At 34.7% G+C, this 14,477-nt stretch overlaps 1 protein-coding gene across 1 annotated transcript in view; it reads right to left on the bottom strand.

Moving 5' to 3' along the window:
* The window catches only part of HDAC9 (histone deacetylase 9), a 572,450-nt gene that overhangs the window by 76,333 nt on the left and 481,640 nt on the right, over positions 1 to 14,477 (bottom strand). The window contains exon 23 of the mRNA XM_057549729.1: positions 4,617 to 4,750. Coding sequence (XP_057405712.1) covers positions 4,617 to 4,750 — 134 coding nt within the window. The remainder of the gene's footprint in view (positions 1 to 4,616; positions 4,751 to 14,477) is intronic.

Raw genomic sequence — 14,477 nt, 5'->3', positions numbered from 1 at the left:
CACTATTAAAACTATAAGAAGTTTTATGTAAGCCTAATGGTAACCACAAAGCAAAAACCTATAGTAGATACGCAAAAGATAAAGAGAAGGGAATCAAAACATACCACTACACAAAATCATCAATTCACAAATGGAAGACAGCAAGAGAGGAAAAACAGAACTATGAAACAGCCAGGAAACAACAAGATGGCAACAGTAAGCCCATACATATCAATAACTTCTTTAAATTTGATGGACTAAATTCTCCAGTCAAAAGATATAGAGTTGCTGAATGATTAAAAAAACAAGGCAGAACTACATGCTGTCTACAACAGAATCACTTCAGGTTTAAGGACACACAAGCTGAAAAGTGAAGGGATGGAAAATATATGCCATGCCAATGGAAACAAAAAGCAGGGCAGGTATACTTATATCAGAAAAAATAAACTTTAACCCCCAAACTGTAATACATGACAAAGAAGATCATTATAAAATGATAAAGGGATCAATTCACCAAGAGGATATAACACAACGGATAGCTTAGATAGAAAATCAATAAGGAAACACTGGACTTAAACTACATTAGATGGCATAGACCTAACAGACATATATACAGATCATTCCATCCAACAGCAGCAGAATATACATTCTTCTTAAGCACACATGGAACATTCTCCTGGAGAGATAATACATTAGGCCACAAAACCAGTCTTAGCAAATTTTAAAAGACTGAAATCATCCCAATTATTTTTTCTGACCACAATAGCATGAAACTAGAAATCAATTACAAGAAAACACTGGAAAATTCACAAATAGATAGTAATTTAACAACATGCTACTGAACAATCAATATGTCAAAGAAGAAATCAAAAGAAATAAATCTTGAGACACATGAGAATGGAAACACAAAATACCAAAATGTATGGCATGCAGTAAAAGCCATTCTAAGAGAGCAGTTTATAGTGATAAATGCTTACATTAAGAAAAAAGAAAGATCTCAACTAAACAACCTAACTTTACACCTCAAGAGACTAAAAAGTGAAGAATAAACTAAGGCCAAATTAGTAGAAAGAAGGAAACAACAAAGATCGGAGTGGAAATAAATAAAATAGAGATTAAAAAGACAATAGAAAAAAATCAATAAAACTAAGCTTGTTTTATGAAAAGATAAACAAAATTGATAAACTTTTACCTAGACTAAGAAAAAATGAGAAAAGCCTCAATTAATAATGAATGAGGAGACATTACAATTCATAACAGAAATACAAGGGAACATAAGAAACTACTATGAACAATTATATGCCAACAAATTAAATAACTTAGAAGAAATGGATAAACTTCTAGAAACAAAAAACACATCAAGATTGAATAACGAAGAAATAGAAAATCTGAACAAACAAATTACTAGTAAGGAGATTGAATTAGTAATCAAAAACCTCCCAACCAAGAAAAGTCCAGAATCAGATGGCTTCACTGGTGAATTCCATGAAATATTAAAGAAGAAGTAATACCAATCTTTCTCAAACTCATCCAAAAAATTGAAGAGGAGGTAAGATGTCCAAACTCATTTTTGGAGGTCAGCATTTCCTTGATAACAAAGCCACTAAAGAACACTACAAGGAGAGAAATTACAGGCCAATATCCCTGATGAACAGAGATCAAATATCCTCAACAAAATACTAGCAAACTGAATTCAACAGTACATTAAAAGGATCATATGCCATGATTAAGTGGGGTTTATTCCTGGGATGCAAGGGTGGTTCATCATCTGTAAATAAATAAATGCAATAAGCTACATCAACAAAATGAAGGATAAAGATTATATAATCATCTTAATAGACGCAGACAAAGCATTTGACAAAATTCAACATCCTTTCATGAAAAAAACTCTCAATAAATTTGGTATAGAAGGAAGGTACCTCAACATAATAAGTCCCGTATATGAGAAACTCACAGCTAACATCATACTCAATGTTGAAAAGCTGAAAACTTTTCCTCTAAGATTAGAAACAAGATAAGGATACCCACTCCTGTCACTGTTACTCAATATAATACTGTAAGTAAATACTATCTAAAGCAATCAGGCAAGAAAAAGAAATAAAAGGCATCCAAATCAGAAAACAAGAAGTAAAACTGTTACTATTACAGATGACATGATACATATAGAAAACCCTAAAGATGCCACCAAAAAGCTGTTAAAACTAAATGAATTCAGCAAAGTTGCAGGATAAAAAAATCAACACAGAAAAATCAGTCGTGATTCTGTACACTAACAATGAACTATCTGAAAAAGAAATAAAGAAAACAAAATCTCATTTACAATGGCATCAAAAACAAACTACTTAGGAATAAATTTATCCAAGGAAGTGAGAGATCTACACACAAAAATCTTTAAGACACTGATAAAGGAAATTGAAGACACAAATAAATGGAAAGATATCCTAGGTTCATGGAACAGGAAGGTTAATATAATTAAAATGTCCATAATACCCAAGGTGAGCTATAAATTCAATGCAATACTTACCAAAAGGCATTTTTCACAGCAATAGAAAAAAAATCCTAAAACTCATATGAAACCACAAAAGAACCCCAAATAGCCAATGCAATCTTGAGAAGGAAGAATAAGGCTGGAGTTATCACATTTCCTGATTTCAAACTATATTATAAGTAATCAACACAGTATGATATTGTCATTAAAAACAGACATATAGATTAATAGAGCAGAAGAGAGATCCCAGAAATAAACCCATTAATTAACCTTCAGGAAAGGAACCAGGAATATACAATGGGGAAAGAATAGTCTCTTCAATACATGGTGTTGGTAAAACTGCATAGCCATATGCAAAAAATGAAACTGGATCCCTATCTTATACACAAAAATCAATTCAAAATTGATTAAAGACGTAAATGTAAGACTTGAAATCATAAAACTCTTAGAAGAAAACATAGGGGGTAAGTTCCTTGACATCGCTGTTGGCAATGGTTATTTGGATTTGAGAACAAAAGAAAAGACAACAAAAGCAAAAATAAACAAGTGGGACTACCTCAAAGTAAAAAGCTTCTGCACAGCAATGGTAATCATCAATAAAATGAAAAGGCAACCCATTGAATGGGAAAAAATATTTACCACATATCCAATAAGCGGTTAGTATCCAAAATATACAAGGAATTCATACAACTCAATAGCAAAACAAACAAACAGGCAAAACCAAATACCACAATTCAAAATGGGCAAAGGACCTGAATATGTGTTTTTCCAAAGAAGACATACAAATGGCCAACATGTATACGAAAAGGTATTCAACATCATTAATGATCAGGAAAATGCAAATCAAACCATAATGAGATACTTCCTCACATATTGTTAGGACGTGTATTATCAAAAAGGGAAGAGATAAATGCTGGTAAGGATGTTGGGAAAAGGGAACCCTTGTGCATTCTTGGTAGTATAGTCACTGTGGAAAACAGTAGGAGGTCCCTCAAGAAATTAAAAATAGAACTACCATATGACCCAGGAATCTCACTTCTGGGTAAATATCCAAAGGAAATGAAATCACTATTTCATTATCTCAAAGAGATATCTGAACTGCCAAATTTATTGCAGCACTATTCACAACAGTCAAGGTTTGGAAACAATGTAGGTGTCCATCCACAGATGAATGGATAAAGAAAATGTAATACACACACACCCACATACACAGACACAATGGAATATTTTGCAATCTTAAAAAAAAGAATGAAATTCTGTCTTTTGTGACAACATGGATGAACATGGAAGGTATTATGCCAAGTGAAATAAGCCAGACAGAGAAAAAAAAAACAAAACTACATGGTATCACTTATGTAGAACCAAAAACAAACAAACAAAATAGTTGAACTCATAGAAACAGAGGGTAGAATGGGGGTTGCCAGGAGCTGGGTGGGGGGTGGGAATAAGGAAAGGTTGGTAAAAGTTTTTAAACTTTCACTTATACGATGAATAAGGCTTGAGGATGTAATGTATAACACGGTGAATATAACTGATAATACTGTCTTGTATAATTAAATTTTCTAAGAGAGTGGAACTTAAGTATTTTCATCAAAAAACAAAGTAACTATGTGAGGTGATGAATGTGTTAAATGAACTCAATGGAGGGAATCATTTCACAATGTATATGCATATCAAATCATAACTGTATATGTTAGATATATGCATTATAATTTTATTTGCCAATTATACCTTAATGAAGCTGAAAAAATATTTTTCAAAAGCTTTTTTCCCCCCTGAACTGACATAATCCTACAGAAAATATTAAGAGAACTTCTCTTTGAGTTATTTCTTTTTCAGTGTTTCAATGCTCATAAGCCAGATCAATATACAAACCATTTCCTCCCAAGGGTTATCTTTACTTCTTTATTGAGGTCTGCCAATAACCTGATTGAGGGGAGTACTATATGGATTCCATAACTGGGCAAAAGTTATAGCGTATAACATGAGAACATGTAAACTTTTCTTACCTAAGGCTTGCCTTCTTCCTTAAAATTGTAAGAGCTACATTGTGTTTTCTGAGTTCATGTGATTTTAAAAAAGACAAAAAATATGCATGCATACATTCCTGGTCCTTTACCCCTACTCTTTTGTACTTTTATTTTTTTACCTCATTTCCTAGAAGGGCATTTACACAGGCTTCTGATGCATCGCAGATGGCTGTAAGATCATGTCCTCCTTCTAGAGCCAACACCACATGTCCATCAGCCAGTGTCATCAGTTGCTTCGTCAAATGACCAAAGCCTAACATAATGCAAACAGAACATTTCAAAGTATAAATTAAAAGTTAACTGACCACTAGAATCTAATATTGATTGAGCATTTATTCTGCATATGTCCTTTCTCAGCACTTCCCATGTGCTAACTTGTTTAACTCACAATAACTTGATAAATTAGGTCCTATTAGTATCTCTATTTAACAAATGAGGGCACCAAAACCCAAGATCCCACAGCTAAGAAGTATCACAACTAAGATTTGCAACAGTCGTTTTGGTTCTTCACCAGTGCACATTACTGCCTTTCACAACACATTCTGTGTGTACCTGGATGAAAAACTTGAATAGTGTTTGGCTGTTAATAAGGTAAACAATTCCGTTTGCTTAATATTTCTTTCCTGTTTCCATCATCTGCCTTCATTATAAAAGGAAGTTTTCTATATATCACCTCAAAGTACTTAACTATCACATTAGATTTTACAGACATTCTTTTACTATGACATAGTTGATAAATGCAAAAAATAATATCTATTTATGTTATAAAGTATAATACGACAAACACATGGTCACTCACCTTCCAATTTAAGGAAAATACTTTTGAAGCCCCCTGTATGCTTCTCTCTAATAACATAATTCCTCTTCACTATGGGAAATCAGGATCCTGAGTTTATGTTTATAACTCCTTTGCTTTCCATTGTTAATTTGCTTATTTTGGAACTTTACAAAAATGGTTTTATACTTCTGCACTTTGCTCTTTTCACACATTTTGTTAGCTCATCTCTGTTGATACATGTAGCTACAGTTCTATGCTGTCTAGTAGGCCATTTAACGAGTATAGAAGAATTTATTTACCCATTCTCCTGTTGACAAATATTTAGGTTTTGTGTTATTACAAAAAATGCCCCTATGGGACTTCCCTTGAGGTCCAGTGGTTAGGACTCTGCGCTTTCACTGCCGTGAGCCCGGGGGTTCCATCCCTGGTCAGGGGAACTAAGATTCCACAAGCCGTGTAGTGCGGCCAAAAAAAAAAAATGCCCCATGAACATTCTTATACCAGTCTTCTGGTGTACATGTGCAAGAGCAGAGTGAAATTGTCATGACTTAAAACCTGCTAAATAATACCAGATCATTTCCAAAGGACTATTATCAATCCCCACTCTGAGAAGCAGTATATATTGGAATTCCAGTTTAGTCACATCCTTGCCACTATTTGGTATGATTTGCCAACTGGGTGGATGAATGATAGCATCTTACTGTGGTTTCATTCAGTATAAGGAGGAACCTTTCTATTTCTACTCCAAATTAGAGTTTTTATTATAAACAGATGTTGAATTTAATTATTTTACTATACCAGATGAGATGGGTTTTCTCCTATAATTTCATACTGTTGTGAGTTACATTAATATTTCAAATATTTAGCCATCATTGAATTTATGAAATAAAATAAGTTTGGTTGTGATATATTATCTTTTTGATACAAAGCTGGATTTGTTTGACTAATGCTTTGTTTAGAAGTTTTTTTCACCTATGTTTATGAAAGGGGTTAATCTATAAATTTCCATTCTTTTATTGACCATGTTGAATTTTATTATGGTCAGACCCTCTTTTTTCTATTATTTGACCCTAGAATGTTGGGTAGAAATCATCTGTAAAACCATTTGACTCTTGTGTTTTCTTTGAGGAAGATTTTTATCTATTGAGAATTTCTTTAGAGATTAGAGGACTATTTGTGTTTTCAATATCTTCCTAAGTTATATTTTTCTAGAAATTTCTATCTTTTGTGTTCAAATTTATTCAGTAAAGTTATTTATTACCTTTATTATCATATGTTGGAACTCCAATTAGATGTAGTCATTGTTACTGTATCCTCAACATCTCTGAAGTTTTCTTTCATATTTTCTTTCTGTCCTGCATTATGTGTACTTTTGTTTCAGATCTATCTTCCAGACTTTCTCTCTCCAGATGTATCTATTCCGCTATTTATACTTCTACAGATATTTTCATTTCAGTGATTACATTGTTCAATTCTAGATGTTCTATTTGGTTATACTTCGTAACTTCCTAGTCATTTTTATATTTTCTTACTTTTGGTTCATGTTTTTATTTCTTTCTTTTATTTCTTTAGACATTATTTTATTTTCTGTATCTGCTATTTGAAGTCTTTATGGCTTAGTTTTACTATTTTTTGTTTCTGATGATTCAGCCTCATGATGTCTTAATTCTCCTTTGTTTTTTGAATTTTTTTGAGCTCATATTAATCAGAACTTTATATGTGAGAAAGCTTGGAAGCCTGAGTTGAATGTGATACTTATCTTTGAAACTTAAGTTGAGTGTGATTTTGTTTGCTTCTGCTGGATGGCTGAAACATTACCAACCAAGATCAATTTTAAATTCTTAGACTCAAGGGCTGTTTTTTTTTTTTTTAATGCATAGATAATATAAATATGGACCCCAAAACTTGATTACAAATTGACATAGAAAAAAAATATAGTTTTTTTTTTCCCCTTTCCATTCCCTGTGAAATTCTCTCTACTGATAGCCATAGCTAAGATCAATTTGTTGTTTTATTCAGCAGTATTTCCTTTTCTCCTATTTATCCTTTTCTTTAGAGTTGGCCCTTTGACATTCCCTTTTTTATTCTGGTCTCCAGTCAAAACCCTTCCCTTCATAGACCCAAAGCTTTGACTCCCCTTTCTAGTATGCAGTAGTCTATTAATGTTCAAGCTTTCTCCAACTGAACACTTTGGGATAGCCCAGGGTGGCCAACAGCTATAGTATTTGCTCACTTTTCTTCATCTTTTTGGAAGTCATCCATAAATTTAAAAGAGTAGTCTTGATATTTTCATGTAGGAGTATTTCAGGATATGCAGTCACTCATATTGCCAAATGTAAATGTCTCTCAATTAATATTTAAAAAATTTTAACATTTCATCAACCTGCTCAATTTCAGGCACTACTGAAAAAAGAAGGATAAATGAAAATATATAAAACCGTGTGTTCAGGCTTCCCTGGTGGCGCAGTGGTTGAGAATCTGCCTGCCAATGCAGGGGACACGGGTTCGAGCCCTGGTCTGGGAAGATCCCACATGCCGCGGAGCAACTAGGCCCATGAGCCACAACTACTGAGCCTGCGCATCTGGAGCTTGTGCTCTGCAACAAGAGAGGCCGCGACAGTGAGAGGCCCACGCACCACGATGAAGAGTGGCCCCCGCTCGCCGCAACTAGAGAAAGCCCTCGCACAGAAACGAAGACCCAACACAGCCAAAAATAAATAAATAAATAAATTAATTAATTAAAAAAAAATAACCATGTGTTCAATATGGCATTTCATTTTTTAAATAGGCTTTAAGAACATGCAGGACATAAACATTTAATTTTTAAAACAATTATATTTTTAAAGCAGTTAACAGATGTGTTGCTACAGCATAACACATCTGGACTGGGCTCCCAGATCCTCAGATGCTCAGCGGCCCACAAGTTCCTGAATTGACTTGTTGAAAACAAGTGGCCAAGATTGCAGAGTAGGAAGACCCTGAGCTCACCTTCTCCCATGGGCACACAGAATTACAACTATTTACAGAGCACCTATTGAGGAGAAAGACTAGAAGGATATCAGAAAAGATCTACAACTAAAGATATAAAGAAGGAACCACAATGAGATGGGTAGGAAGGGCAAAGATGCAGTATAGTCAAGACCCATATTCCTAGGTGGGCACCCACAGACAGGAGGATAATTACAATTACAGAGGTTCTCCCCAAGGAGCGAGGGGTCCAAGCCCCACATCGAGCTCTCCAGCCTGGGGGTCCTGCACTGGGAAGCCAAGATCCCAGAAAGTTTGGCTCTGAGGGGCTTACTTTGGGGAGAGCCAGAGGGCTGTGGGAAATAGACTCCACTCTTTTTTATTAATTAATTAATTAATTAATTAATTAATTTTAGGCTGCATTGGGTCTTCGTTGCTGTGCGTGGGCTTTCTCTAGTTGTGGTGAGCGGGGGCTACTCTTTGTTGCGGTGCATGGGCTTCTCATTGTGGTGGCTTCTCTTGTTGCGGAGCATGGGCTCTAGGCGCACAGGCTTCAGTAGTTGTGGCTTGCGTGCTCAGTAATTGTGGCTCACGGGCTTAGTTGCTCCTCGGCACGTGGGATCTTCCCGGACCAGGGCTCGAACCCATGTCCCCTGCATTGGCAGGCGGATTCTTATCCACTGCGCCACCAGGGAAGTCCCTAGACTCCACTCTTAAAGGCACACACAAAATCTTACACTCTCCAGGACCCAGGGCAGAAACAGTAATTTGAAAGGAGCCTGAGTCAGACACACCTGCTGATCCTGGAGTAATAAAAGGGAGAAACCTACAAACAAGAATACTTTACCCAGCAAGGCTTTCATTCAGATTTGATGGAGAGATCAAAAGTTTTAGAGACAAGGAGAAGCTAAAAGAGTTCAGCACCACCAAACCAGCTTTACGAGAAATGTTAAAAGGACTTCTCTATGTGAAAAAGAAAGGGCCATAACTAGAAATATGAAAATTATGAAAAGAAAAGTTTCATTGGTAAAGGCAAATATATAGAAAAGGTAGTAAATTAGCCACGTATAACGCTAGTAGGAAAGTTTAAAGACCAAAGAAGTAAAATCATCTATATCCACAATAAGTACTTAAGGGATGCACAAAACAAAAAGATGTAAAATATTATGTCAAAAACAGTAAACGTGGGAAGGGGAGTTAAAATTCAGGGTTGTTAAAATGTGTTTGAACTTAAGAGGTCAGCAACTTAAAATAATCATATTTATATTTAGATTGCTATATATAAACCTCATGGTAACCACAAACCAAAAATCTACAATAGATACGCACACAAAAAAGAGAAAGGAATTCAAACATAATTCTAAAGATAGTCTTTTGGCTTTAATAGACACATGAGACCCAATGTACTCAACAGATATATAAAGAAAAAGATATCAGGCTTGTGGTTATCACAGGTGGGGTTTGGGGGGAGGGGGAATTGCATGAAGGCAGTCAAAAGGTACATACTTCCAGTTATAAGATAAATAAGTACTACGGATGTAATGTACAGCATGATAAATCTAATTAACACTGCTGTGTGTCATATATGAAAATTGCTAAGAGAGTAAATCCTAAAAGTTCTCATTGCAAGGAAAATATTTTTTTCTATCTCTTTAATTTTATATCTACATATATGGGATGATGGATGTTCACTAAACTTCCTGTGATAATCATTTCATGATTTATATAAGTCAATTTATTATGCTATATACTTAAACTTATACAATACTTGTATATCAATTATATCTCAAAAAAACTGGAAGGAAAAAAACCAAAACATTAACAAAATTAACAGACTTTTTAAGAGCAGTTTTGGGTTTATTGAAAATTTAAGCAGAAAGCACAGAGAGTTCCAATATGCTACCCTACCCCCTTGCTGTGGTTTCCCCTATTAATAATATCTTGCATTAGTGTGGTACATTTGTTACAGTTGATGAACCAGTATTGATACATTATTGTTAACAAAAGTCTAGGACCAGGATTTACTTTTTGTGTTGTATAGTTCTATGGGCTTTGCCAAACACATAAAGTCATGTATCCACCATTATAGCATCATACAGATTAGTTTCAAGGTCCTAAAATTCCCTGTGCTGCACCTATTCATCCCTCCTCTCCGCCCCCCCCATCCCTGCAAACCAATGATCCTCTTTGTCTCTATAGTTTTGTTACTCTTTTTTCAGTGTTTACATTAATTCAAATTTTTAGCTTCTTGTATTAACCATTCTAAAGTACAAGACTATTTCATTCTCCCTCATTTATATAATACTTAAAATATTTACAATATTTCTATATCCATGAAAACTTGAAAGAATTATCGTGAATGTGGAAATGCATGGTCTGCAAGCCTATCTAGGCTGCTTTCAAGCCTGACCTTGTTCTTCTCTTAGGTATTGTGGGTTTCTGTTTGAAAAGAAAGTAAATTTTCAGGACAAGGTTGGTAGAAGTAATGCAAGTCTATAAAATTGTCAAGCAATGAGACCCTAAAACCAAACTAAGTTGCTTCCATTTTAGAACAATGAAATAGTATCATCTTAATCCTTGGAATGCTTTGAGATATATCTACTCAATAAACCAGAGCTGTCTAGAATTTCAGCTCTGGTCTAGCACTTGAGGTTAACTATGAACAAGGTGAGTTCATTTCCCCATTACCTTGCAGCACTTCAATGTTGATTCTATCCACTTAGCTACTATTTTGATGGAAGTCAAAATATTCACTTTAATTACCCTATGTTTCTAAATACTTGGCAAAAACTATTCTAAAAGAGATTTAAAAATTAGGTGAAAACTGTTTTTAAGCATTATTGTGTTTTTCACTTCTATGGACCTCATGATGTTACCAATAAGAATCTTTTCCACAGGCCATTTAGGAATGAGGCTGAACACATTAAGCTCCACCTTCTTACCCGACTGCTGTAAAAAGAACGGTAAGCTTACAGAAAATGTGTAATGCAGAGTTAGAAACGTTCTTGGCCTAAGTCAGGGTTAATAGCACATAGTAAGTAATTCCATTCTAGAAGATAAATGAGCAAGAAATACTCATAATACTCATAGACAGATATTTCTGCTAATCATATTGTTAAATATTCTGAACAGCTTTTCCTGTAACCTAAACCATGGCTACAGTGATAACTTAAAAAGAGATAATAATAAATCAAGCCTGTATGCCACACCTTTCATACTGAAGGTTCCTAGCAATTGAGAATTCAATTATCTAAAGTTACTACTGAGCGGATCAAATCACATGGGTTAAAAAAAGGAGGTGGGGGGGAGGGATAAAGTCTCAAATCTGATTTAAGTTCACTCTTTCCTTTGGGAATAAAAAAAAAAAAAAAGTCCCGTAAAATACCAAATTTAGATGGGATAGTAAAAAGTGGAAGGAAAGAATGGAATGAAGCTAATCTTTGATCTCTATCCAAATTCCTCTTTCTTTTACCTACAGGGTTTATTTCCATTCACATGTTACCCATGTGATCTCTGGAAGCCACAGATTGAGGCAGCTGAACTCTGAGTTATCCTTGCACAAAACATTCAAGTGAAGTAAAGACATAAAATTTCTACGAGGCCTAAGCTCTCTCTTCCCATCAAAGTAAGGAATTTAAGAACAACGTTTTACTTCTATTAACCTGAGTTCTACTGTGTCCATTACTGCTGTACATATATAAGAGGGATTAGAAAAGCTAAGTGTGGCTACCAGTGTCAAGGTATTATTTTTCTGGACACGAGCAAAAGAAGATTCAGTGGTGTGTGCGTGCGTGCGTGCGTGTATGTGTGTTTATTTGAGAGGTTTTGTAACATAATTTTAATGGGCATAATTACAAGTTTCATTTAATAGTTTTTACTTCCAGCTTCACAAAAGCACAAAAGCTCATCCTACTTGTCACAACAAACTGAATCTGTACAGCTGAAAAATTATAGCAGAGAGCATAGCGCCAGCAAGGTTTTCCTCAAGGAGGTTCGAGAGTCTGCAGTGGGAGGGTTGATGGGAAAGAAGCGATCAAGTCTGCATAACACGGTGCATGTTGAGCTCAAGCAATTACAGATATGAAATGGGGTGGAACTGGGTTCTTAAGGTCCACGTATACCTTTTGTTGCTGAATTTTTTTTAGAGGGTGGGGTACTTAGGGAGGAGCCTGGTTGCCTGGGGCAGCAAGATGGGCAGGATCAGGTTAGTGACTGGAAATGATACATATTCAGTGAAAATCAGCCTCAGAAGTTGTCCCTACCATGTGCATTGACTATGACAGAATACTCTGAAGAAATATTTTTCAAAGTGAAAGTTGGCACCTTAAGCTCTTCTGAGAAAATCTTCTAGAATTAGGCATTAACAAAATACTATCACTACTACTTACTGTACTACTGCTACTGCCACTACACTAAAGAATACTATATATAACCTGGTTGTTTCAAAAAGCATTAAGTTAATTTAATTAAATCAGCATTATTATAAGCATAAGAAGGAAGGTACACTGTAACAAATCTTTTTTTTTTTTTTGATGACCAAACACACTGAACTGGTAAACTACCAAGACTGAGACACCACTGAGGAAGAGAACTGCAAGGGCATCTTCAGCTAGAAATCCTCTGATTCACTGGAAGCAAACTTAATTTTGTTGCTTCTGAAAAGAATATTAAATAAGCAGTAAATATGGTAGTGCTTCAAATGACCAATTTCACTGTGATTTCCCGAAATTCTATGAGGGTTTATTTCTGCTAAAGAAGTCATATAGTGTCAGCATTTTTATTAAGTTTGGAGAAATTGTTTGAAATGAAAAGTTGCTCTAGGAAGCCTCAAAGATTAACCTTTAGATATATATTTAATAACTAAGCCATAAAACACAAAAGGATTCACCCTTCAGAATGGCATGTCTCATAATGCTTCTCCCTAATGTTTCCCACAAAGTTCCCAGAATATTGGTAGTGCAAGGAAACAACCCTAACTTTATTTTAATTTCCATTTGAAAACAACTATTTTCAAAACAAAAATTAATACATGTTCATTGTGGAAAATGTGGAAATAGAAAATAGAAAAAAAAAGGCAAATAAAATTATGTAATATATAACAAATATGATATATGTTGTTATACATTATATATATTTTAAATAAATAATATTAATAAAATAATTATAATTTATATAATTATAAATCCAGTCCTACGAACCAGAAATCCCACTTTTGTGGTATTTCATGCTTGTAGTTTTTGTGTATTTTTAAAATAAAACAGGATCATATTGTAATTTTTAAATTTACATTTACAAATACAAATATAGTGGAAAACATGTTTCATATACTCTGCAATATCATTTTAAATGTATTAATATACCAACTAATTCTCTGTTTTTAGATATTAAATTATTACTAGTTTTCAGCTTTATATATAAGGTTGCAAATAATATCCTCCTGTATGGTTGAAGCACTTATCTGATTCTAGTGTTATTACGTATTATTATAGGATGAAAAGAGGCTTGCTTTTTTTTACTGCTAACTTTTCTTTTTTACCAGAGTATGAGATAGAACATAAATAGTTAAAGCACATGATGGCAAGATGGGAATGAAGTTCCTAAACTTTATAAACTTCATTCATGTGCGTTCAGCAATGCCTGTTGTGGATAACTGAAACATTCTTATAGAAGCTCAGAGAAATGAGATACTCTTAGAAAGTCTGTTTTTATTATGAAATTGGAAACATGTAGTGTATCAGAACTCTCTAGGGAGGCCAACACTGAGGGACTTCTGCTGTAGGTTGAAGAGGGACTCCTCTCCAACTTAGAGTGTAGTTAACCACTGCTATTTTGCCCTCCTATAAAAATCACACTCCAGAATCAGCAGCCAACTCCCAAGAAAGGTAGGTACCTGGGTCATGATTCACTTGATTAATAAAGAAATAGTGACACAAAATGACTGATTAGAAATCATTTCACTTCTACTGGTAAATCTCCTAACGTTTCTGATATCAGTCTCCCATTCACTACAAGTGCTTCTTCACTATTATTTCCTATGTCTGCCTAGGAAAGCTTCAAGTAAACAAAGCAAGAATGATAGAGGCAATCCCCCACCCCACAGTGCCATTTAGCAGAGGTAGTGGAGTGAGTCAGCAGCAGTGACAGTCTCTTGAGAAATACTGACACCTAATACGTTACTGATTTATGCAATTTTTGTAACTCTGATATGGTTAAAAAGCCTCAATAACAGTTTTAC

The sequence above is a fragment of the Balaenoptera acutorostrata genome, chromosome 7 (assembly GCF_949987535.1).
Source record: "Balaenoptera acutorostrata chromosome 7, mBalAcu1.1, whole genome shotgun sequence".
In the NCBI taxonomy this organism is placed as follows: Eukaryota; Metazoa; Chordata; class Mammalia; order Artiodactyla; family Balaenopteridae; genus Balaenoptera; species Balaenoptera acutorostrata.
The sequence above is the reverse complement of the archived record's forward strand: the minus strand, read 5'-3'. Positions and strand labels throughout refer to the sequence as shown.